General features: G+C 40.2%; 1 protein-coding gene across 2 annotated transcripts in view; it reads left to right on the forward strand.

Moving 5' to 3' along the window:
- The window catches only part of Pde6a (phosphodiesterase 6A), a 75606-nt gene that overhangs the window by 6112 nt on the left and 44594 nt on the right, over nt 1-24900 (forward strand). The window contains exons 2-5 of one of the 2 annotated variants that reach the window (XM_090331075.1): nt 3989-4141; nt 4968-5057; nt 6724-6864; nt 16269-16343. In XM_090331075.1, the coding sequence (XP_090187201.1) occupies nt 3989-4141; nt 4968-5057; nt 6724-6864; nt 16269-16343 (459 nt within the window). The remainder of the gene's footprint in view (nt 1-3988; nt 4142-4967; nt 5058-6723; nt 6865-16268; nt 16344-24900) is intronic. The other variant, XM_090331076.1, reaches the window with a different exon arrangement.

Here is a 24900-nt window from a genome sequence, read left to right on the forward strand (position 1 = left end):
TGTCATTATTTTTCCATAAATAATAGATCTTATCCTGGGATACAACAGAGAGGGGCACTGTACCTGTGTGAAAAGAGGAACTGAGCTAGGAGGGATAGCAGGCAGTGTTGCATGTTCCTTGAATCTAACCTCGTAGGCCCTGCTGTATGTGGCCTCTGCTCTCTCGCTCCTTCTCCTCCTCGATGAGCTCCAGCTGCACTGATCTTGATGTTTTCCTGCTCAGTTCGTTCCCATCTCCTGACCTTGACTTCTTTGTGTACTTCATGTTCCTAGCTCCTTTGATCCTTCTGCTCTTAACTCTGCATTGTGGCCCAAGGGCGAGGCTTCCAGACCACCAGGACTAACTTAAAAGAAGTTTCCTCACTGTTCCTTCCATACTTCCTATGACATGACCATAGTAATTACATACTACAGGAAGAATGCTTCCAGGTTTGCTTCGATTCTTGTCTGTCTCCCTCATTTGAATGGGATGTCACTGGGACTAGAAGCTTATGCCTCTTGCTCTTTGTGGTAGCTCCCAGGTTCAGAACAGTACCTTGTACATAGGAGGCTCTCCAAATGTTACCTGAATGAGTGGCTTCAGGCTTTTTGTACGTGGGCCTCTGATTCTTGGGCTTTAAACAATTTGGGTAATAGATTGTATGACTTCTACATCCCCTCCTCCTTTTCTGAGCCAGCATAAGGGCAAGAACTCTGTGCTTGGGTTCTCTCCCTTTACTGGCACTCTATCATTTGAGCCACAGATCCATTTCTGGCTTTTTTGGTAATTACTTGGAGAGAGGAGTCTCACATGATTTTTCTCCTAGGCTGGCCTCAAACCTCCATCCTCAGATCTCAGCCTCCTGATTAGATAGGGTTACAAGTGTGAGCCCCTAGTGCCCAACTTTCCTCCACTTCTAAGACCCTGTGAAGTTTCATGCAGTGTAGTTCACTCTGCTACAAATACATGAGTGAGGGAGACTGTAGCCATGTCAGGCCATCAGTAGCTGCAATGCTCCAGAGAGAGAGAGTTGTGGAACTGAGAACTCAGTGAGAAAAGAAGGTTCTGGTAGATTAAGAAATATGTGCCTCAGACACAGATAAGGCCTGCGTATTTGCTTTCCCTGATGGAGGTGAGCACTGAAGAATGGACGGGACTGTGTGAAGTGAATCGGAGCATGCCCCACCCCAACCTGTGCCCAGGAATTCATCAGTGTCCTTAGAGAATGACACAGAAAGCACTCCTTGCCTAATGCTTCTTTAGAGATTTTGCTTAATCCTTAAACGTTAATGCCAGTAGAAAACAACAGGCTTCTCCTAATCCTTACCCTTCACCTGGTTTGAAACGGGTTTCCCTGACAACAATACTGTTGCCTCCCAATCCCCTCAACTGCGGGGCGTCATCTTTGAAATTTCTGAATTGCGGGAAAGATTCTGAAGACTCCGTTCTAGAAAAGTTCTATGACATCCATTTTTAGTACAGCATGCACTGTGCACATTTGGGATGTCCCTGGTGATGTGAGTAGTCAAGATATTCTACATGGTCCCCAGAAACAGAAAGGGAGAGTCTTTGAATGGAACATGACAATCAAGGTTCTGTCTGCTCCCGCCCAGCATCCTGGTCTCCCAGACTCCTTTTGAAGTTGAAAAAAGTGGTATGTTCCTTTGTATTTTCACAGCTTTCAACCAAACCTTTATGTCCTGGATTACTGTGGGCTTTTGTTTGTTGTTTATTTTTGATTTTGCCAGTATGGGGGCTTGAACTTAGGTCTTTGGCACTGTCCTTTAGCTTTTTTGCCCAAAGCTACCACTCTAGCTTGAGCCAGGCCTAGCTGGTTTTGCTGGTTAATTGGAGATAGAGTGTCATAAACTTTCCTGCCAGGGCAGATCTCAGCCTCCTGAGTAGATTGAATTACTGACAGCAGCCACCTACATATGGCTTGGCTATGTTTAATTCTTTTGCTTGTCCGTGAGCAAATACTTTACAGGAACAAAGCAAAGGAGGAAAGATTTACTTTGGCTCAAGGTTTCAGAGGGTTCTGTACATGTTCCTTTGGCTTCTGTGCAGCCCATCAGGGCAGGTTGACATTTTATTCTATGTAGGTACTCAGAATAAAGAAGTAGGACCTACTTTCAGAGTGAATTGTCCCTGCTTAGTTAATCCTTAGAGTCACACCCAGGGGTGTGTCTAATCCCCCCTATACATCTCAACCTAATCAAGCTGCCATCAAGATTAATCATCACAATTATTGTTCTCCATTGGTAGTGAATACCTCTAATCTTAACCCTAGGGAGACTGAGGCAGGAGGACAGAAAGTTGGAGACCAACTGCAACTATTATAGCAAAAACTTTTTTAAAAAAGTGATTGTATATTGAGATTCCCTTCTTGAACACTTGTTTGTTAAACATGTCATTTGAAATATGATGTAAAAATCAATGTTAATAAATTCTTTAATAAAAAAAACCAGAATAAACTAAAAAAAAGGGGGGGCAGAAAGTAAGTAAATAAGTAGGGTGGAGAGGAAGAAAGAAAGGAAGAAAAGATGGAGGGAACTAAGGAAGGAAAGAAGCGAGAGAAAAGAAAGGGAAGATAAAAATAGCAGGGGTGTGTGTGTGTGTGTGTGTGTGTGCATGCATGCATGCACGTGTGAGTGCGCGCGCTGCTCCTGAAGCTTGAACTTAGGACCTGGGCTCTGTCTCTAAGCTTTTTTGCACAGAGCTAACACTACCACTCCTGGCTAACACAACTCTAACACAGCTCCTCTTCTGGCTTTTTGTGATTACTTGGACACAAAAGTTTCATAGACTTTCCTGCCCAGGCTGGCTTGAAACTGAAATTCTCAGATCTCAGCCTCTCTAGTAGCTAGGATTTCAGATGTGAGCCACTGGCACCCCTTCTCATAGATCCTTTTGTTCAGTGAGCAGGGCCCCACTCAAACCGTGGGCTTCTGTAAGAGACAAAAGAGCTGAGAACAGGACCTATAGCCACACACTACCTAGTGAAGTGGTTCATACCTCAACTACCAGCTGTCTGTCATCCCAGCAGCATAGGTAGGAAGACTGCTGTCTAGGCCAGTTCAAGCAGAATGTATGAGATTCTATCTGAAAAGTAAACTAAAGTTGGGGCCGGGAGTTTGGCCTAGTGGTTAAAGTGCTTGCCTAGCATGCATGAAGACCCGGGTTCAATTCCTCGGTACCACATACATAGAAAAAAAAGCCGGAAGTGGTGCTGAGCCTCAAGTGGCAGAGCTCTAGCCTTGAGAAAGTCCAAGGGCAGTGCTCAGGCCCTGAGCTCAAGTCCAGGACTAGCCAAAAAAAAAAAAAAAGTAAACTAAAGTTAAAAAGGGCTGGAGTTGTAGCTCCAGTGGTAGCATGCTTGTCTGGCAAATGAGAGGCACTGAATTCAAATCCTAGTACCACCAACTCCACCAACCCTCTCTCTCTCTCTCTCTCTCTCTCTCTCTCTCTCTCTCTCTCTCTCTCTCTCTCTCTCTCTCACACACACACACACACACACACACAGAGACACACACACACACACTATTAACCTTGAGTTATAATTCCCCCTTCTGTAAGTCAGACTATTGTACATATCTGGTTCCTGAAAGGAGGAAAGTAAAGTGCCAGGCACGATGCCTGCTAGCCATGATCACCAACCCATCCATCTACAACTCCTTTTGGACTTCATTGTCATGAGCACAACAAAACTACCCAAACCTCCCTGTTCAGTCAACGCTGCTCTTACCTCTCTGCTTCCTGTCTGGCTCACACAGCATTTTCCCTAGCTCTCTCTTCTACCCTTAATGTTGCCTTAGAAGCCTCTGCTTCCACTGGATTTTGGAAGCTTCCAAGACAAAAATGATGTGTGGATGCTTCACCCTTGGTGAAGATGAGAGGGAGAGACAGAGAGAGAGGTGGGGGGGGCCATTCCCTGATGGGCAAGAGCCTCTAGACTAATTGTCCTTGCTCTTCATTTGCCAACCCTTGCTTGTCTTTGCTTCCCTTCAGGATGAACATTTCTGTGACTTTGTGGACAATCTCACGGAATACCAGACCAAAAACATCTTGTCTTGCCCCATAATGAATGGGAAGGATGTCGTAGCTGTAATCATGGCTGTGAATAAAGTAGATGGGCCCCACTTCACAAAGGCTGATGAAGAGGTAAGACTGTGGGAACTGCTGGGGTAGTCCTGCTAATTTATGGAATTCCTCCAACCTTGCTATTTGGCCTAGCCTCAGTTTCCCCGTCTATAAGGCAAAAGGCTCATCTGGGCTCTTTGGGGAGGCGAGATAAGGTAATAGTCCTGATATTGGGTTTTGGAGCCAGAATTGAAGGTATAACTTTTTTGGCTTTTACAATACCTTGCTGTTTGACTTGTAAAAGTCATTGAATTTCTCCGAATGCATTTTCTTACCTGTAAATTAAGGATGATTTAATAATATCTGCCCAAGAGTCACTTGTGGTACCCACATAATATGCATAACTGAACATAAACTTCAGTAAATACCAGCTTTCTTTATATTGTTTTCTTTTTCTGGTGGCAGTATTAGAGCTTGAACTCAGGCCCCACCTAACATTTTGTTCAGCTTTTTCTGCTCCTAACAGGTCCTGTACAAATTGAACCCCTCCTCTGGTTGTAGGTTTTTGCTGGTTAATTGGACATAACAGTCTTATGGATTTGTCTGCCCAAGCTGCCTTCAAACTGAGAACCTCAAATCTCAGCCTCCTATGTAGCTAGGATTATAGGTATGAACACCACCACTGACCCAGCTTTTTTTTTTTAAAATGAGAGCATGCTGCTAATATATCATCATTCTAGATTCTGTGTTTCCACTCATAAGACAACATTTCATGAGTTCACAGTCTCTGATCCCACCACTCAAACTGTCTCTGATGAAACTTACAAAATATTCAGACATCTGCTGAGGGTAGAGTGTCCAGAGAAGGGAATTCTGCTGAGCTTTCTCTGTGTTGCTTGCTTTGTAGGTTCTTCTCAAGTATCTCTGTTTTTTAAATCTAATCATGAAGGTGTACCACCTGAGTTACCTGCACAACTGTGAGACTCGCCGTGGCCAGGTAAGCATCTTGGCCCATGGGATTGGACTTGATATGTTTCACTCCAGCATGGATGTGGTCAGGGCTGGCAGGGCAGGTGAAAAGGAAGGTAGCTGGGGACCAGTGTTCGGTCACTGGCTAATATCCTCAGTCTTAAAAGGCATTGGGCACCTGTAAATGTTTATAATCCCATCCCAGTGGTCAGACACCTTGCATTCCATTCTCTGCTCATTAAGTAGTTCTTAGATCATGAGCATGTCAGCTAGTGTCTTAAGTTTTGGCCTTCTTATTTGACACATGCAGATAATTATGGCACCACTCTTAAAAACTACCAATTAGAAATGGGATAATGTTTGTATGGCAATTGGGTTCAATGATTTTTTTATGGCATAGCTTCATTTTTATTTAGCACATAATAGATAATCTTGAACATTTACCTAAGGAATCGAAGTCACCATTCAAAAAACAATATCCACAATATGTAAAGCTATAGTTTTTATGTGATTTTTCAAAATTTATCTTAATTTAGTTGTAAAAAGTGTTTTCTCTGGGTGGCAGTGGTTCATCCCTGAAATACTAGCTACTCAGGAGATCTGAAGATGGAGGTTCAAAGCCAGCCCAGGCACAAAAGTCTTACCTTCAATTAACTACCAGAAAACCAGAAGTGACTCTGTGGCTCAAAGTGGTACAGCACTAACCTTGAGCTGAAGAGCTCAGGGACAGCTCCCAGGCCCAGAGTTTAAGCCCTATGACTATGACCAACTACAAAAGAAAAGGGTTTTCAATTCAACATGTCAGTTTATGAATATGATGTATGTTGATTAATGCCACCTTTTTTTTATTCTTCATGCCTATTTGCTACAACTCCATTAAGGTATAGAATTAGGTCTAGAATTAAATAACAATTCTATTCTATATAGATGTGCACGTTTTAAATATAGTTTAATTTGGAGTTTATCATATTACAAAAAATAGCATTTATGCTGCTCTTTAGGCTTTGTGTATCCCAAGTTCATTTTAAGTATCCTTCTGAAAACATGTAACTATTAATTTCATCAATGACGTTTTTTTGTTGTTATTGTTGTTTTTTGGTCAATTCGTGGGGCCTGGACTCTGGGCCTGAGTGCTGTCCCTGAGCTCTTCAGCTCAAGGCTACTGCCCTACCTCTTGAGCCACAGCTCTACTCCCAGTTTTCTAATGGTTAATTGAAGATAAAGTGTCTCACAGTCTTTAATGCCTAGATTGGCTTTGAACTCAGATCTCAGCCTCCTGGGTAGGGAGGATTACAGGTGTGAGCCACTGAGCCCACACGTTCATTTTTTATGCCTTTTGCAGTGCTAGGGATTGTACCGGGGCCTTGTGTATGCTAGGCAGGAGGCTCTCTCTACCCCTTGTGGAGTTATTTCCTCCACTAAGTTGTACCTCCAGCTTCTTGCTATTATATTTGTTCACAATGTATGAGATTAAAGAAATGGAAAGACTTGGAGCCAATATAAACTAGCCAATTTTACTGACCCTTTGTGAACCATCTATAAAATGGGTGTAAAGGGTCTATTTGTTTCTCTGGATTGTGGTGACAATTAAGTGAAATAAACTCTAGAAGACTTTATAGACCTATTGTTCTTTAGTTGAGGGAAGTAGTCCTTTGTACCTCAAAAACTCTGAATATGTTTTTGTATATCTTCAGATACTATTGTGGTCTGGGAGCAAAGTCTTTGAAGAGCTCACGGATATCGAGAGACAGTTCCACAAAGCCCTGTACACAGTCCGCGCTTTCCTCAATTGCGATAGATACTCCGTGGGTCTCTTAGACATGACCAAGCAGAAGGTGAGAAGACTTCAGGGCCAGATATTTCCAAAAGAAGGTTAAATAGATACTAACTGGAATACAGAAAATGGTCACACATTCATTTGCACAGGGAGGAGACTGGGTGAATTTGGAAAGCGTTCAAAAGTTTTATACAGGACTTTAGTGTAAAGAGGCAAAGAAAAAAGTCAATGTAGGGTCCTGGGTGAGTAGAAACAACCCTAGTCATTCAGAAAAGAAAGTGAGAAGGCTAGTGGTGAAGGTGGAAAATTAAGAAGGTTTTATAGGCTCTGATGGCTCATACCTGTAAACCTAATGACTCAGAGGCTAAGATCTGAGGATCATAATTTCAAGCCAACCCAAAGAAGAAAGTTTGTGCGATTTTTATCTACAGTTAGCAAGAAAAAAATAACAAAAAACTCAAACAAACAAACAAAAAAAAACTGAAGCAGAGGTATGGCTCATGTGGGTAGTGGCCCCATGAGCAGATAAAGCTATAAGGGAGAGGGCCCAAGCCCTTCAAGCCCCATTATCAGCACACAGTTAAAAAAAATAGAGAGAGAAAGGAAAGAAAAAAAGAAAAGAGAGAGAGAGAGAAAGAGAGGAGATAGAGAGGGAGAGGAAAGAAGGAAGGAAAAGAAGTCTCTATATAGATTCAAAGTCTATTAAAAAAAAGTTGTGGGTCAGAAGTTTGGCCTAGTAGTAGAGTGCTTGCCTAGCATTTATGAAGACTCGGGTCTAATTCCTTAGTACCACATCCATAGAAAAGGCTGGAAATGGTGCTGTAGCTTAAGTGGTAGGGCTCTAGCTTTGAGAAAGCCCAAGGACAGGGCTCAGGCCCTGAGTTCAATCCCCAGGACTGTCACAAAAAAAAGTTGGTAACTTGAAGAATCCTCAGGAAAATGTACTGACCGTTGGAAATGTCCCTTGCTTACCACGTGTCTAGCTGAAGGTACACGTACTTATCCTGGTCCTTCCAGACGCTCAGGGGCCAAGCTTATACCTGATGTGGCTGGCTGCTGAGAATTTGAATCCATATGGCAATAAGCAATAAAATCCCCCACTCCTCCTCCTTTAACTGTCTCTGCCTTGTAATGTTGACCAATTTCTGTGTTGGATTAGAGATTCTGAGTTATCTAGATTTATTATTTCTTTTTCTGTTTATTGTACTTTATTGTCGGGGTGATGTATGGAGGGGTTACAGTTACATTGTCAGGTAGTGGGTACATCACTTCTTGAACGTTGTTACCTCTTCCCATGTTTTTCTCTCACTCCCTCCCATCATCTTGTTTTTTCCCTTCCATTTCTATTTCAAATAAACAAACATATATATACAATATACCAGCTAACAAAGTCAGATACACTAACAATATGAGATAAGTCATAAGGGGAAAAAAAAAGAAAAGAAATAACTTCACATACGACATTAAGAACATTAATCACAAAGATAAATTTCTTGTTTCTCTATCCTGGAGTTTAGAGTTTTCATTTATTTTCCTAACCATCAAAGGACTAATCGTTTTCATGCCTTATGATGAGTGTGGCTCACAGACCAATGCTGGGCTGAATGCCTCACAGAAGGAAGAGCTGGAAAAGACCTGAGACTAGCCCAAAGCCTCTCAAATTTGGCAGTTCATTAGAATATTCTGAGAACCTGGGATACATTGTATGATCATTTTCATTTCTAAATTTAATGTTTTAGACCATTTTTTATGTCAGTACTCATAGATTATATTTGATAAGTATTGAAGCATAATATAGGCACAGATAGGAACCCTTAATTTTGCTGCTTATTATAGATGTGTTACTTGAGTCAGAGAATTATTATAGAATGAATATCCCTGCATACTACCAGCAAAAGTCAGAACTAGACCATTCTGAACCTTCAGCATCCTCTGTCACCCTCTAGCAACTTCACAGACCCTTTTTGGAGGGAAACCATGTTTGCACCATTTTAGCCCATAGTAGTTGTACCTGTTTGGAGGTGTACATACATGGACTCACACAATACACTCTTTTCGCTTCTTTTGCTCAATATTTTGCCTGTAGGATGCATTCTCATTTCTCAATATGGCATTAGTCCATTTGATTTCATTCTTGTGAAATGATAGATAATGAGCTGTTGATGGATATTTGCGTTTTCAGATTGGAACTATTAGGAATATTGCTATTATGAGAAATTTCCGCATATGTCTTTTGGTATATATTTGTATCAATCAATTTCTTTCTTTTTTCTTTTTCCCCTTTCTTTTCCATTCTTCTTTCTTTCTTTCTTTTCTGTTTTTTTTTTTTTTGTGGGTGGGGGGGTGGTGGGCAAACAGTCTCCCTATATAGCCCAGGCTGGCCTTGAACTTGTGATTCTCTTGCCTCCTCAGGCACTAGGGCTACATTAACATGTCTAGCAGTTGTACCTATTTCTAGAAATAAAAAGTTTTGAATTATAGTTTTGGTAGCTCTTGTCCATCGGATTTGCAAAATTATTATCTCATTTTTGCACTCTATCTGGCAATATATAAAGGTTTCCTTACCAGTGTTTGGTAGTATTGGTTATTGTGTGTGTACCAATTGTGGGGCTTTAATATAGGGCTAGGATACTTTTCCTGAGCTTTTATGCTAAAGGCTAGTGTACTTTGAACCATAGCACCATTTTCAGATTTTTTGGAAATGGGACTCATGGAATTTCCTCTAGGGGCTAGCTTTGAACATTAATCCTTACATCTCAGCCTCCTAAATAACTAGGATTACAGGCTTGAGCCACCAGTGCCCGACTGGTATTTCTATTTTTAGTAACCTCTCCCATGCTAACAGGTAGGTGGTGTTAACTTTTTAGTATCAACATAACTGAACTTTTTTCACCTATTTATTGGTCATTTGGATATGCTAGCTTATGAAGTAATTGCTTAATTTGCTATTTGCTTTCCTCTCTTTTAAAAGTGAATTATCTTTTTTTTTTAATTTTAGTGATTTGGGGCCGGGAGTTTGGCCTAGTGGTAGAGCTCTTGCCTAGCACGTATGAAGACCTGGGTTCGACTCCTCAGTACCACATACATAGAAAAAAGCAGGAAGTGGTGCTGTGGCTCAAGTGGTAGAGCTCTAGCTTTGAGAAAGCCTAAGGACACTGGTCAGGCCCCGAGTTCAAGCCCAGGACTGGCAAAAAAAAATTAGTGATTTGTAGAGGACTTTACAAATTCTAGACCTAAGTCTTCTGCTGAGATTCCAGGTATATACACTTCTCTCAAGTTGTATCTTTATTCTCTTAATGAAATAAAAGGACATAATTTCTGAATTATAGTATAGTTCAATTTATTAATTCTTTTTTAATGGTTATTAGTTTTGTGCATGTAGGTGTTGGTACTGGGGCTTGAAGGGCCTTTTGCTCCCACTTAACCTTTTCTATCATGACTGGCTCTCTACCAATTGAGCCACACCTCCACTTCCAGCTTTGTGCTAGTTAATTGGAGGGAAGAGTCTCTCAGATTTGTTTTCTAGGCTGACTTGAACCCTTGATTCTCAGATCTGAGCTTCCTGAGTAGCTAGGATTATAGATATGAGTTTCTGGTGCCCAGCATTGGTTATTGATTTTTGTGCTCTATTTAAGAAATTTTTCCTAGTTCCGAGATCATAAAGCTGTAATTTATCTGTGTTGATTTTTAAAAGTCTTACTGTTTTAACTTACATGTATCTCTGCAGTCTACCTAAATTTTTGTGTATATTGTGGGTGGAATAAATATTAACTCTTCCATATGGATATCCAACTGACCCAGAGCCGTTTGTTGAAAAGTCAATCCTTTCCCATAGTTTTATTGAAAAGGCCCACTGTACTACGATTCCTGTATCATCAATCAAATATCAGTGGATGGGCTTCTAGATTCTCTATTTTGCTCCTCTAGCATTTTTATCTTCTGCAATACCACATTCCCTTAATCTTTCTGCGTGCTTATAAAGTATCTTGATATGCACTTGTGAAAAACCTTTAAATTTATTGTTATAGGTTCAAATTTTCAGCACAATTTACATCTCTTAGTCTCTTTTCTATAGTTCCTATCCTTTCATATTTTCATGTTTAAATTTGAGCCTTTCTGTTCTACCTTCTATTCAGAATGCTCTATTCAATTATATCTAATCAGTGTTAATTCTTAATATTTTTAATATTAATGTATTTTAATATAAAGTGTATTTTATATTTATCTTTTTTTTTTTGCCAGTCTTGGGCTTGGGCTCAGGGCCTGAGTACTGTTCCTATTTGTTTGTTTGTTTTCTCAAGGCTAGAGCTTTACAACTTGAGCCACAAGTACCACCTCTGGCTTTTTTCTATGTATGTGGTACTGAAGAATCGAACCTGGGTCTTCGTGCATGCTAGGCAAGCACTCTACCACTAGGCCAAACTCCCCGTCATGTCTTTCTATCTACCTGTCTACCTATTTTTGTGGTACTGGGTATTATATTCCGGTTCTTACACATACTAAAGCAAACACTCTACCACTGAGCTATACCCTTGGCTCTCTGTTTTGTATTAGGTCTCTTGGACATAATATAGTTACTTTAGAGGCTGTGTGTGAGATCAATAGTACCAATAGATATCTTCTATGGACCTGTTTTTATATTATCTGGCTTCCCTCAAGATTTTTCAATTAATTCTTTTCTTTCACATGCTTGGCTATATTTGTTGGAACATTGCATATATGGCTGAGATCTGGTGGCTCATGCCTGTAATCCTAGCTACTCAGGAGGCTGAGATCTGAGGATAACAATTCAAAGCTAGCCTGGCAGGAAAGTCCAATCTCCAATTATCACAGAAAGAAACAGAAGTGATGCTGTAGCTCAAGTGGTTAAGTGTGTATGTATGAAGGTGAGTCTACCACTGGCTCACCTTTATTCCTAGGTTATAAATTTTTGCAGGGGGTGTGGATCCCAGTATAGGGTGTTTTAAAGGCTCCTTTTCTTTTATAGGCCTTGAATTTCCATTTTGTCTTTCTTGCCCAGTGAGTCATCTATAAACTTTGCTCAGCATCTTAATGACTTACTAGAATCCATGCTATCAGTATATGGGTCAAAAGGAATAATTGAATCAGCAGGGGAGATTCTGTCTAGATCTATGATTCTAAGTCTCTATGTAACTCATAATATATGTATACACACATATGTATTCAGCTCAGATTTTATTATTCTATTTGGAGGATTGATCTGAAATAATCTATTCACCACTCTTTGTTCTGTGGCCCATATAGATTTATTTGATTTTTTGAATAAATTGAATATATCAAAATTATATTTCTTATATATTCAAAGGAGTATTATATTAGGTGGGTTTTTTTCCCCACACTGGCAACATTCCTGAGCAAAACAAATCCAAGATGTAAAGATCTATTGTGGCTTAGTTTCAGAATTTATCTTGCTATGAGAGGATGGTGGAGCCAAGCAGCGCACTTTGTGGCAGCCAGGAAATAGAGAAAGGACTGAACTAGCTGGCTTTCTCTTTGTATCTTTTAGTCATCCTGGTCTCCTGACTGTAGGATGGTATTACCAACATTCAAGAGGAGTAGGTCTTTCTCCTTTAGTTAATCTTCCTTGGAAACACCCTCAGATATAATCAGGGGTATGCTCTACTAATCTCCAGGGTGCTTCTCAATCCAATCAAGTTGATAATCAAGATAAACTATGACCAGTACTTTATGTACAATTATATATATATAATAGAGATTATATGCCTATAACATATATTGTAAATATTTTTCCCCACTGTAGATTATATATATATATATATTTTTTCTTGTGGGTGGCAGGGCTTGAACTCAGCCTGGGCACTGTCCCTGAGCTCTTCAGCTCAAGGCTACAGCCCTACCTTAAGCCAAACCCCACTTCCCATTTTCTAGAGGTTAATTGGAGATAAAAGTCTCAGGTCCTTTTGTGCTTGAGCTGGCTTTGAATCTTGTTTCTCAGATCTCAACCTCCTGAGTAGCTAGGAGTACAGGCATGAGCCACCATGCCTGGCTTGTAGATTATATTTTAACTCTGTTTATGATATCTTTCATCATTCAGGAAATGTACATTTTTATTTTATAGCTTCTGAATTATGGGTTTTATTTAGTTAAAACTTCCTTATTGCACATATTATAAAGGTAATCTGAAATAATCTTAGATGGTCTCTTGATTGCTACTGTTTAAAATCTTTTATCCTCAAATGAAGCATGCGTGTGATTTAAGACAGGAGTGGATCTTTTTGGTATTTCTCCATATGAAGAAATATTCAGTCTTTATCTACAATTCAGCAATATCCCTATTTTGATAAGCTACTTTATGACATGCCTTGTTTCTATATAGGCAGAAATAGTTTTTCTAATTTTTACCATTACAATAGCTTCCCAACTCATTCTTGGACAGTCACTTGGGACATAAATAGATTTGAGGACTTCTGATTCTAGTGCAGCTATTCATTTAGCTTTGTGTATTGGAGCATAACTACCTAGCTGCTTTCAGCAATGTATTTGGCTTTTCCTTCTGGAAGTAAATGGATAAAATCAGACCAATAACATATTCTTTTTTTTTTTTTGCCAGTCCTGGGCTTGAGCTCAGGGCCTGAGCACTGTCCTTAGACTTTCTCAAGGCTAGAGTTATACCACTTGAGCCTCAGCACCACTTCTGGCTTTTTTCTATGTATGCGGTACTGACGAATTGAACCTGGGTCTTTGTGCATGCTAGGCAAGCACTCTACCACTCGGCCAAACTCCTGGCCCTGGAGTGAAAAATTCTTTACTTGGAGTTTGTTTCTGTCTTTGGCATTGAAGTACGTCTCTTGGAGACAGCATATTGATGGATCTTGTTTTTGAATCTAATCTGCTGTTCTTTTGATTGGACAGTAAAGACCATTCCCATTTAAGGTAATTATGGAAAAGTGGTTAGCATCTTTTGTAATTATTTATTATTCCTTCTGTGTTTCTCTCTATCTCTCCCTCCTGACTTTGTACCTACTGGTCTATAGGTGTTAGCTTTTTGATGTGATTTCCTACTGTTCTGCTCTTTGTTCTTGGTTATTTAATATTTTTTGTAATACTGGCTTAGTGTGCATGAATTCATATAATTTTTCTTTGTTATGAAATATTTTTATTTGTTCATCGAACGTAAATGCTAATATCAGTCTGGGTTGGCAATTGTTTGTCTTCAGGGCTTGGATGATATCTTTCTATTCTCTTCTTGCATTGAGGGTTTGCATAGAGAGGTCTGCAGTGATTCTGATTAGTATAGCTGTTTTTTTGCAGCATTTAGGATCAGCTCTTTTCTATTCAGGCCTGATGTTTTTAATATGATATGTCTAGAAGAATTCCTTCTGGGGTCTTGTTGATTAGGTGTTCTATAAGCTTCTGCTATGTGGGTGAGATTTTCTCCTTTGAGACTGGGGAAGTTTTCTGCTATAATTCTGGTGAATAAGTATTGCATTACCTTCATTAGTACATGCAGTTTTGACTAGTCAAAAAATAATAAAAGCACTATTAACTTAATTAAAAATGAAATTCAAAACCAAAACGTTTAAATTCCTTTGTATACCTTCACATCTTAGTCACAGTGAAGGTGCAGTCAGCCCCACGTTGTCATTTGTGTTTAACCCTTGTGTGTCCTGATCTTTGTGTGTATGTGCATGCTGTGTGTGTATGTTGTGTGTGCCTGTCCTGGGGTGCTCTGGGCCTGGGCCTTATCACTGAACTTTTTTGCTCAAGGCTAGCATTCTACTACTTGAGCCACACCTCCATTAATTAACTGTAGGTAAGAGTCTCACTAACTTTCCTCTCTGGGCTGGATTCATGGCAATTCTCAGGTCTTCCTAGGATTACAGGCATGAGCCATCACCACCATGATCTTGCTCTGATACTGTGAAAATCTGCCTTTCCAAAAGCAAATAGTAGCCCTTTCAAGCAAAGTAAAAGTTAATGTACTTAAGTGAAAGCTCTGGATTTGTAGAAAGGCAGCATGTCTTCAGCAGAAGTTGGATGGCGTGGGGAGGAGAGAGGGGGTTGGGAGGAAATGAATACTAAAAGAATACTAAAAGTCTACTGTAACTCTTGAGTTCAATTTCCTTCCTTCCTTTCTTTCTTTCTTTCTTTCTTTCTTTCTTTCTTTCTTTCTTTCTTTCTTTCTTTCTTTTTTTTTTGTCAGTCCTGGGCTTGAGGTCAGGGCCTGAACACTGTCCTTGGACTTTTTCAAGGCTAAAGTTCTACCACTTTTGAGCCTCAGCACCACTTCTGGCTTTTGTCTATGTACGTGGTACCGTGGAATTGAAGCTGGGTCTTCGTGAATGCTAGGCAGGCACTCTACCATTACAAACTCCCAGCCCCAGAAGTCAGCTTTTCTTATTGAACAAATCTTAGGTGACTATTATGTTTGACTCCATCTTTATCTTCTTTCATTCTAATTCAGGAAACAAAATTTTCCTGATTACAAAAGCAGTAAAGAATCGTAATTCAATTTTATTCCAATCGCATATAGAAAATAAGGTTTGTTTTTTTTTTTTGCTAGTCATGGGGCTTGGACTCTGGGCCTGGGGCACTGTCTTTGGGCTTTCTCAAGAGTAGCACTCTACCACTTGAAGCCACAGCACATTTCTGGCTTTTTCTGTGTATGTGATACAGAGGAATTGAACCCAGGGTATCATGCAGGCTAGGCAAGCATTCTACCACTAGGCCAGGCTCCTAGCCCCAGAAAATGGGGTTTTAACAGTTCATCATACTTGGTATATATGGGTAAAGAATAGAACCACATAATTGTTTAAAACTTTTTTTTCCTTTTGTTCACTGATCACTTTAGAATAGAAACCTTTTCAATTAGTACACACACACCTGTAACATCATTTTTGATAAATTTGGCCTCATATGGCTTTCAGTCCTGTGCTTACCACGTTTCTTTTTGTGACTTCTGACACTCAGCCTCTATGTTTTGGGTAGGCTGGTTAGACAAGCCTGGTTTATCCATAGTTTGCAGGATTGATGTGATTATCTTCTAACTTTAATGGCTGCCTGATCTTCTTTTTTTTTTTTTGCCAGTCCTGGGCTTGAGCTCAGGGCCTGAGCACTGTCCTTGGACTTTCTCAAGGCTAGAGCTCTACCACTTGAGCCTCAGCACCACTTCTGGCTTTTTTCTATGTATGTGGTACCGAGGAATCGAACCCGGGTCTTCATGCATGCTAGGCAAGCACTTTAACCACTAGGCCAAACTCCCGGCCCAAGGCTGCCTGATCTTCTATGCTTAGATCTCGTGAACTCTTCTCACCTTCTAAAAGTTCAATGATAGGTGAATTTTCATGATTCAATTTCTTTTGTTAATTTCTTTTATTTTCAAAATATGTTAAGTCTATTTTTTTCAGTTCTCGGGTTAGATTTCTTTTTTTAATCTCCCTTACTTTAAAAACACGTAATCCTCTTTTATTTCACTTGTAGGAATTCTTTGATGTGTGGCCAGTTTTGATGGGTGAAGCTCCTCCCTACTCTGGCCCCAGGACTCCAGATGGAAGGGTAAGACTTTCTTTGACCTTTTCATATGAATAAATGTCTAATGAAATTCAAGTATAAGAAATAATAGGATCTTTCTTTATTACGTATGTATTCATTTTCTCTGTATTAGGCTTTTTTCAAGTAATTCTTCATAATTGCCACAGCCTTTCACGTATAAAATGTGTTCAGCGTCTTGCTGGAGTTCATAGTAACCTGAAGACTAGACAAAGCAGAAATTAATAACCTCATTTCACAAGTGAATAAAGTTTTCCAGAGAGAGCAAGAGCTCTGTGTAAGTTTTTTCCACCAGGAGGTTAAAAACAATTTGAACTAAAAAGGTCCTTTATATTTAATCTAGAGTGTTCAAACTGGTAACCAAGAAATCAATTCTAAGCAGGGCTCTGGTGGCTTACGCCTGTAATCCTAGCTACGCAGGAGGCTGAGATTTCAGGATTATGGTTCAAAGCCAGCCCGGGCATGAAAGTTCGAGACTCTTATCTCCAATTAATCACCAGAAAAAAAAAAATGGAAGTGGCGTTGTGGTTCAAGTGGTAGAGCACTAGCCTTGAGCTGTAGAGCTCAGGAATAGCATCCAGGCCCAAAGTTTAACCCCCACAATCAATAGCAACAACAAAAGAAGAAATCAACTCCAACCAACAGACGTGCTTCTTTGGCTGCATTAGTTTAATATTTTTGTTTGTACTCTTAAAAATACTTGGATTCTGTTTATTTCAGAATGATAGCAGGTTAGTCAAAAGCATACCTACTATTCCACAGGGCAAGCTGAATTGATACTAAGTAACAGCTGCCCTCTGGGAACTCAGTCAGAGCTCTTATATACACCTGCTCCCTCCCATTCTTGTATTCATGTCTGTCTGGCTGTCTAGACATTTGAGTTTCTAGTATCCTGGTCCCATCCAGTGGTCTTATTGTAAAGACGAGGCACAATTATTATTGTTATTATTATTAACATTTTTGTTATTATTATATTTTGCTGGTCCTGGGGCTTGAACTCACGGCCCAGGTGCTGTCCCTGAGTCTCTTTGTGTTCAAGGCTAGTGTACTAACACTGGAGTCACAGTGCCAATATTTTTTTCTGAATGGTTTATTGATGATAAAAGACTTTCTGCTGGGGCCGGCCTCCAACAATGATCCTCAGATCTCAGCTTCCTGAGTGGCTAGGAATACAGGTGTGAGCCACTGGTGCCTGGCTATATACACAGATATGGCACTCAAGTGGCCTGTGGAATCTGTCAAATAACCTCATGATCTTAGTTGAGACAATCTGGCATGAGTAAGCAAGGGGGTCTGGCTTTTCTGAATTTTCAATAAGGAATTGTGTATCAGTTTCTCCTAGGGGCCTGATTCTACCTGGCTAACTCTAACTGTGCTTCAATGAAAGAGCTGTGTGTGTGTGTGTGTGTGTGTGTGTGTGTGTGTGTGTGTGTGTGTGTTATTAATTAGTCTTCCCTCAAAGTCTAGGAATTCAAAATGAACACTTTGATGAGTTTCCTCTCACACCAGAAGAGTTCACACACTTGGAACCTGTTCTGTCTGTTTGCTGTGCTTTATTCAAAATAGCTGCTGCAACCTATTGTCTCCAGTTAGGGCCTGTAGAATGCTAAGGCACACGTTCTTCCTCAGAAATCCAGCCCCCAGCCTGATACCTGTTCTTTTGCAGGAGAGGTATTTTTAAAAAATACATCTTCTTTTTTTGTTCTTGTATTGTCATGATTGAAATGTTACCACTAGATGAGCCTCTTTTTGTAGTTCACCTGACAGTCGAGCCTGTATCTTCTGAAAAGTTAAAAGCTGAAGAACTTCAATAGATTTTTAACAATTTTCAGATATTACCAGCTTCAATTCATTCCCATTTCCTTGACTACTTTGCTATTTAGCCATTTGAGCTGAGCCCTTGGGTCTGAGGTTGTCTCCAACTAGCAGACAGCCAGAGAAATTACTGTAGTTACTATTTTTCTATAACAAGGATTCGGACTTCACTGGTTGTTTACTCATGGAACAACTGTAACAAAAGAAGGAAAGAAATTCAACCTTGACTTTGAACCTTTCAAGCCAGTTAAACAACCACTGTGCACGTAAAACAGGATGTTCCCTATAGAGGCTTTTACAGCACAAATTTCAGATTCCAGTTTTCTGTTATCTTAAAAATTTTTTTGCCAGTATTAGGGTTTTGAATTCAGTCAAGCACACTATAACTTGAGCCATACCTCCAGCTGAGCACGAATTTCAGGTGGTGGTTAAGTGTAGCTTGTGTGTGCTTTCTGAAACATTCAAAGGAAACAGGAAAAGTCCTTCACAAATCCAAAGACACACAAAGCAATAGTAAGTCTGCCTTGTGCTTTGCCCATTTAAGAATGACAGCAGTGCCTGGGTGCAGTGGGCTAGTCCCAGATGAGAAGTTAGAGATCAAAAGGACTGTAATTCAAGGCCAGCCCAGGGTAAATTTGGAGAGATTAACGTTTCAGTCAGTAAAAGTGGGGCATGGTGGTATGCACCTGCCATTTTGCTATGAGGGAAGTGTAAATAGAATCACAGGGGGAGGGGAGTGTATCCTAGTGGTAGAGTGCTTCCCTAGCATGCACGAAGGCCTGGGTTCGATACCTTGGTACCACATACATAGAAAAAGCCGGAAGTGGTGCTGGGGCTAAAGTGGCAGAGCACTAGCCTTGAGGAAAAAGCCTAATGACAATGCTCAGGCCCTAAGTTCAAGCCCTAGGACAGACAAAAAAAAAAAGATAAAAAAAATAGCAAATACTAAAAGGGCTTGGGATGTGAGTACCTGCTTTTCAAGCACAAGGCCACAAATCAAACTCCAATATGAAAAAAAAAAGGAAATGCCATATAATTCTATTCAGTGAGCAGCAGAGACTACTGTATGGCTGCTTTTTCTGGAGACAAAAATGAATAATAGGATTGAGTCCATCTTAGGAAATTCAGATCTCTTAAAAACTGAATTAAACCATAGACCTAGGTCCTAGATATTACAGCCATGTCCAAACAAATTTTGAGCTGTTTCTTGGTGATGGCTCTAGTATTAAGAAGGGATGGAGTTTCAAAAGTTAGTTCCCTTTGAATTATAAAGTGGCCTTGATATTTTGGTCAATATTCAGTATATTCTATAGACTCTAAGAAATGAAGAAGAAAACCTGCCTATTGGCATGCATTTCTACAGTTTGAAGTTAAGGACCTTAATTTGCTTGTTAAGATATTTTTAGGTGCAATTACTTTAGGATCTGACATAGTGAATTGCTTAGAGAGAACAGAGCTTTGTTAGTGTCCTTGGCTGTTTTTAGCACCAGATTTAATTTGCCTTCGGGTAACATGTCTAGGATTGCATGCAAGTGTACACAAATTCATTAACTGAAATATGGTATTTGTATAGGTGAATTTTTTTTTGCCAGTCCTGTAGGCTGAACTCAGGGCTTGAACACTGTCCTTGAGCATTCCTCAGCATAATGCTCTACCTGAGCCACAGCACCACTTCTGGCTTTTTTTCCCCCCATCCTATACTTCTGGCTTTTTTAGGTAATCGAACCTGGTCTTCGTTCGTGCTAGAAAGCTCTACGACTAGGCCAAACTCCTGGCCCCATCAGTGTAATTCTTTAGAAAATCTAAAACACAGTGCCTCAAAATGAAAACTAAGAAACATATTTGAAAGATGGGGTGGGGAGAGTGTTAAAGGAAAGAGGGTAGGAAAGAGAATATAGTTATAATAGCCAATGTATATCCAACGAAATATTGAGGGGAAGGGTTAGGATTGGAGGAGGGATGGCATTGATCAAGATGCATTATATTCATAAACTGATTTGTTGAACTCCTTTGTACAACTACTTAAAGATAATAAAAATAGGGTGTGGGGGGGGGAGGGAAATGGGTACCAAGACATGTGAAAGGATATCAATGTACATGAATTAATGCACCTTCTATCTGGCAAATATCATGTAACCCTTTTACTAATTACAATAAAAAAAGATAATAAAAATATGATTTAAAAAATCTGGGCTGGAAGCATAAACCAAATGGTGGAGCACTAGCTTCAAGAGAAAAATCTAATTAAGAGCTTAAGATCCTGAGTTCAAGCTCTAGTACTAGCATACACACACACACACACACACACACACACACACACACTCCACAAATGTAAAATAAGTTGATATCTCCTATGATGGTGAAGATAGATTCAAACAAGCTATTGGGTTGACTACTGAAATCCTTCCCAGCTTAACGTTTATTCAAGAGAAGAATTTACTAGATAATACTTTGATGAAATCAGAAAGACATGGGCAAGTACAATTTGGGGGTTGAAAATATGCTAAAACATATCTAATAGTCTAGGAAAATCTGGAAATAAGGAGATACATTCTTCATTGCTAAGGAGCAGAAGAGGGAAATTATCTAACTCCAGAACAAATGAAGGCTAAATCTCATTTACAAAGGAAAGAAACATTAGTTCATTGAGAGCATGCCTCTGTTGTGATGGTTTCTTAATATCAATTTTGTAAAAATTAGAAGCTGGATGTGGTGGCTCACACCTGTAATCCTAGCTACTCAGGAGGCTGAGATCTGAGGATCAAGGTTCAAAGCCAGCCTGAGCACAAAAGGATCTGAGACTTTTATTCTCCTGGTAACCTCCAGAAAACAGGAAGTAGGGTGGTAGCCTTGAGCTGAAGAGCTCAGGGACAACATCCAGGGGGATTTGAACTTGCTAGGCCTTGTGTTTTCTAGGCAGACAGTCTGTAACTTTAACCTTAGTCCTTTTGCTTTTATTACTTTTTTTTTGTCAGTCCTGGAGTTTGAACTGAGAGCCTGAGCACTGTCCTTGGGCTTTCTCAAGGCTAGAGCTCTACCAGTTGAGCCGCACCACCACTTCCAGCTTTTTCTATGTATGTGGTACTGAGGAATTGAACCCAGGTCTTCGTGCATGCTAGGCAAGCACTCTACCACTAGTTCAAACTCCTGGCCCTACTTTTAGTTATTTCTTTTTTTTTTATTTTTTATTGTAATTAATAAAAGGGTTACATGATATTTGCCAGATAGAAGGTGCATTAATTCACATACATTGATACCCTTTCACATGTCTTGGTACCCATTACCCTCCCCCCACCCCACCCCCTTTTAGTTATTTCTTAAACAGGATCTCATATTTATACTCTCACCAGCCTGGACAGTAACTATTCTCCTATGTAAGGCTCATGCATACCTGTGTGGTAAATGTCCTCCACAATGCCTGGCTTTTGTTTTTTGTTTCTACTTTTTAGGGGTTGTTGTTATTGAGATGGGGCCTTTTATCCCAGGCTAGCCTGGGATCTCGATCCAACCAAGTAGCAAAAAAGGCAAGTATAAGCCTCTGTGCCGGCCTAACATCCCGGTTTTATTTTTACTTGTGGAGAAATTGGTTGCTCTTGTAGTTTATGGGGAAAAAAAGGTTGCTTTTGTGTGTGTGTGTGTGTGTGTGTGTGTGTGTGTGTGTGTGTGTGACCTGTGGCTTGAACTCACAGCCTTGAAACCAGTCCTGTGGCTTGAACTCAGAGCCTCACACTCTTGCTCTAGTTTTCACTCAAGCTTGATGTACTCCCATTTGTGCCATGCCTGAGTTGTAGCTTTTTGCTAGTTAATTGGAGATACATAATCTCTCAGATTTGTCTGCCTGGGCTGGCTTCAAACTGGGATCTTCAGATCTCAGCCTCCTGAGCAGTTAGGATTATAGGTGTAAGACACTGGTGACTGGCTTAAAAAAAAAAAAAAGACTTTTTAACCTTCATACATAGAAGCAAAAGCCCTTTGACTGTTGTAAGTTCTCAAAAGTTAATAGCTATCATATTATCTAAACATGGAATCACTTTTAGTCTTTTCTTTCTCTAAATCTTTCCCCATGTCAGGAAGCAAACTCTTCATTCTTGCACAAAAGACATGAGGCTGTGATGGAAAAGCCCATGGTTCAGAAACAGAAGAATTTGGTTAGTTAGTTGCTCGTCTGCAGGGTAAACCTGGTCAAATAACCTATTGGGTCTTTGGTTTTTCTCACTCCCTGAGCATGGTCCATCAACTCATCTTTAGTGTCTGTCCCAGGGTTAGGCCACAGCCGTGAGGAAGGCATACACAGCCCGGATACATACCCTACCACTGACCAGAGGCAGACAGCTGCTCTACTAGCTAGTCCCAGGACATGGGGACACCTCTGGAAGCCTTCCCTTCCTCTTTCTTCTTGCTGGGGTCACCATGCTTATCTCACAGGGCTGCAGCCAGCCAGGCCTGTCTCACATTGAAGCAGAGGAAATGCTCCAGTGTGGAATCACACCTTGCTGAATTGAGCCTATACCTGCTTCATGACATTTCCTCTTATCAATATGTTTCTGAAGGAGGGAAACCTATTTTCCCAATTAACCAATTGAAGAAACTGTCTAACTCTGAGGGATCAATTCATTCGCACCCATTGAAGCCCAAGTATTTTCCCCTTTGGTAAATGCCTGGCATCATTCTGTCTCATGCATCCTTTAGCCATCGGACATGATCCTCATACTTTGTCTTCTACATTCATGCTAGCCATAATGTTTTAGTTGGGATTTGACCAGTTTACTATCTCAAATCTTAGGTCTAAATCTCCTTGGCTGCAGCTATATCTCATTTCATCTCGTCTTAAAAATAAAGTGCAGTATGTATGTGTATGTGTGCATGTGTGTATATGTGTGTGAACTATAAAGAAGCTGTATGGGTTAGTTAGGCTTCATGAACATAACCCAGCTCTTTAAGAACTGCCATATTTCCACATTGTGGCTTCACTGCTGTTTTTCACATGGAATTTTTAAAGGCCCATGTGTGAGTGTAGCTGTTAGTGGGAAGTAACAAAGGTGCCTTTGATGGCTCAGTTTTGATTTTCCAGAGTGTGGCGAGTTCATATTTGAATAGAGCCTTGCAAATGGTTTAACCGAACTACAGTGAGTAGAAAAAGCCCTCTTTACCTAAAGTACACTGATCTTTTTGTTGCCTTTTCTGAGAGTAAACTCATTTTTCCTGGGAACTTTTCAAAGTCACCAGTTTCTAATCTTTGTCAAGATTTGTGGGTAGGACAGCTTGCCAGGTGCCAGAGCCTTGGGCTTGCTGTGAGTACAGAGTACATGCAGGCCCTAAGGCAAAAAGCACAAATGTGGTCAAGAAGAGCCTAGAATTCGATATCCTCCTCAATCAGTGAAAATAACTTCAGGGCTTCTTACAGGGTACAACATCACTATTTAAAAATGCTACAAAGCATTTTAAAGTGTGGGGTGCTTACCTGGCATGTGTGAGGCTATGGATTCCAGCTCCAGGTACTATGAAAACAAAAAGTAGAAAATATGTTCGTATTTATTTCGATTAACTATAAAGAAAAATGAAACATGAATCCTGGGAAAGGTTCACACTGTATTATTCAAGTCTAACTAAGGCAGCCAGCATCATCAACCCATTTTCCTGGGATGCCAGTGAATAAGTAGAGATTCAGGGGACAGATACATATTCTACTAGCCCCTCCCTCAACAAATGTGGCGGTTCTCTTTTGTGCCTTTCTTCTCACACATACAGCCTCCCTCTCCTTTTGTTCTCGGCATGCATGGACACAGACATGTCATTGGAAAAAATGCCAGGTATCCATACGTTCTCTGCCTCGCACTTGCAATTTTCCAATTTAATGATGATTAAAAAATGCCAGGCATTTGGTAGAAACTAAACACTTCTGAGTATGGACTTTGTTCTAGGCTAGTGATGATACAGTGCTATACTCTCTCACAAGGCTGGTCAGCCATGAGCTCATGATGAGACACAGCCAACACTCTCCAGCATTCTGTGTGGCTAAACTAGGATGCTCTGGAGGCTAGACATATTCAAGGTGCTCTGACTCACACTATTTTCAGCCAACAGTGAGTTTGTTGGGATGTAACTCCCTTGATTATTGAAGGGAATCCATATTAAATTTATTTAATCAATTTCTTAATGAAAGTAATAGAGTTAATCTTTTTTTTTCCCTTATCAATCATGGGGCTTGAACTCTGGGCCTAGGCGTTGTCCCTGAGCTCTTTACCTCAAGGTTACTGTTCTACCCCTTGAACCACAGCCCCACTTCTGGTTAATTGGAGATAAGATTCCCACAGACTTCCTGCCCAGACTGGCTTTGAACTGTGATTCTCAGATTTCAGCCTCCTGTGTAGCCAGGATTACAGGCAAGAGCCACTTGTGCCTGGTGAGTTAATCTTTAAGTAATGTAAAAAAAAAGGTTTCAATCCAACATGTTGTTTGTGAGTACAATGCATCTTTTATTTTTTTTTATTGTCAGAGTAATGTATAGAGGGCTCACAGTTACATTCGCCAGATAGTAGGTGTATTACTTCTCATATATTGATACCCCTTCTCATGTCTTTGTCCCTCTTTCCCTCTCCCCACCCCTTCCCAATCATCTTGTTTTCCCCCTTCCCTTTCCTATTTCAAATAAACAAATAAACATATATGCAATATGCCAGGTAACAAAGTCAGGTACAGTAGCAATATGAGATTAACCAAAGGGCAACAAAAGAGAAGAGAAATAACA

The sequence above is a fragment of the Megascapheus bottae genome, chromosome 4 (assembly GCF_031878675.1).
Source record: "Megascapheus bottae isolate mThoBot1 chromosome 4, mThoBot2.hap1, whole genome shotgun sequence".
Classification (NCBI taxonomy): domain Eukaryota; kingdom Metazoa; phylum Chordata; class Mammalia; order Rodentia; family Geomyidae; genus Megascapheus; species Megascapheus bottae.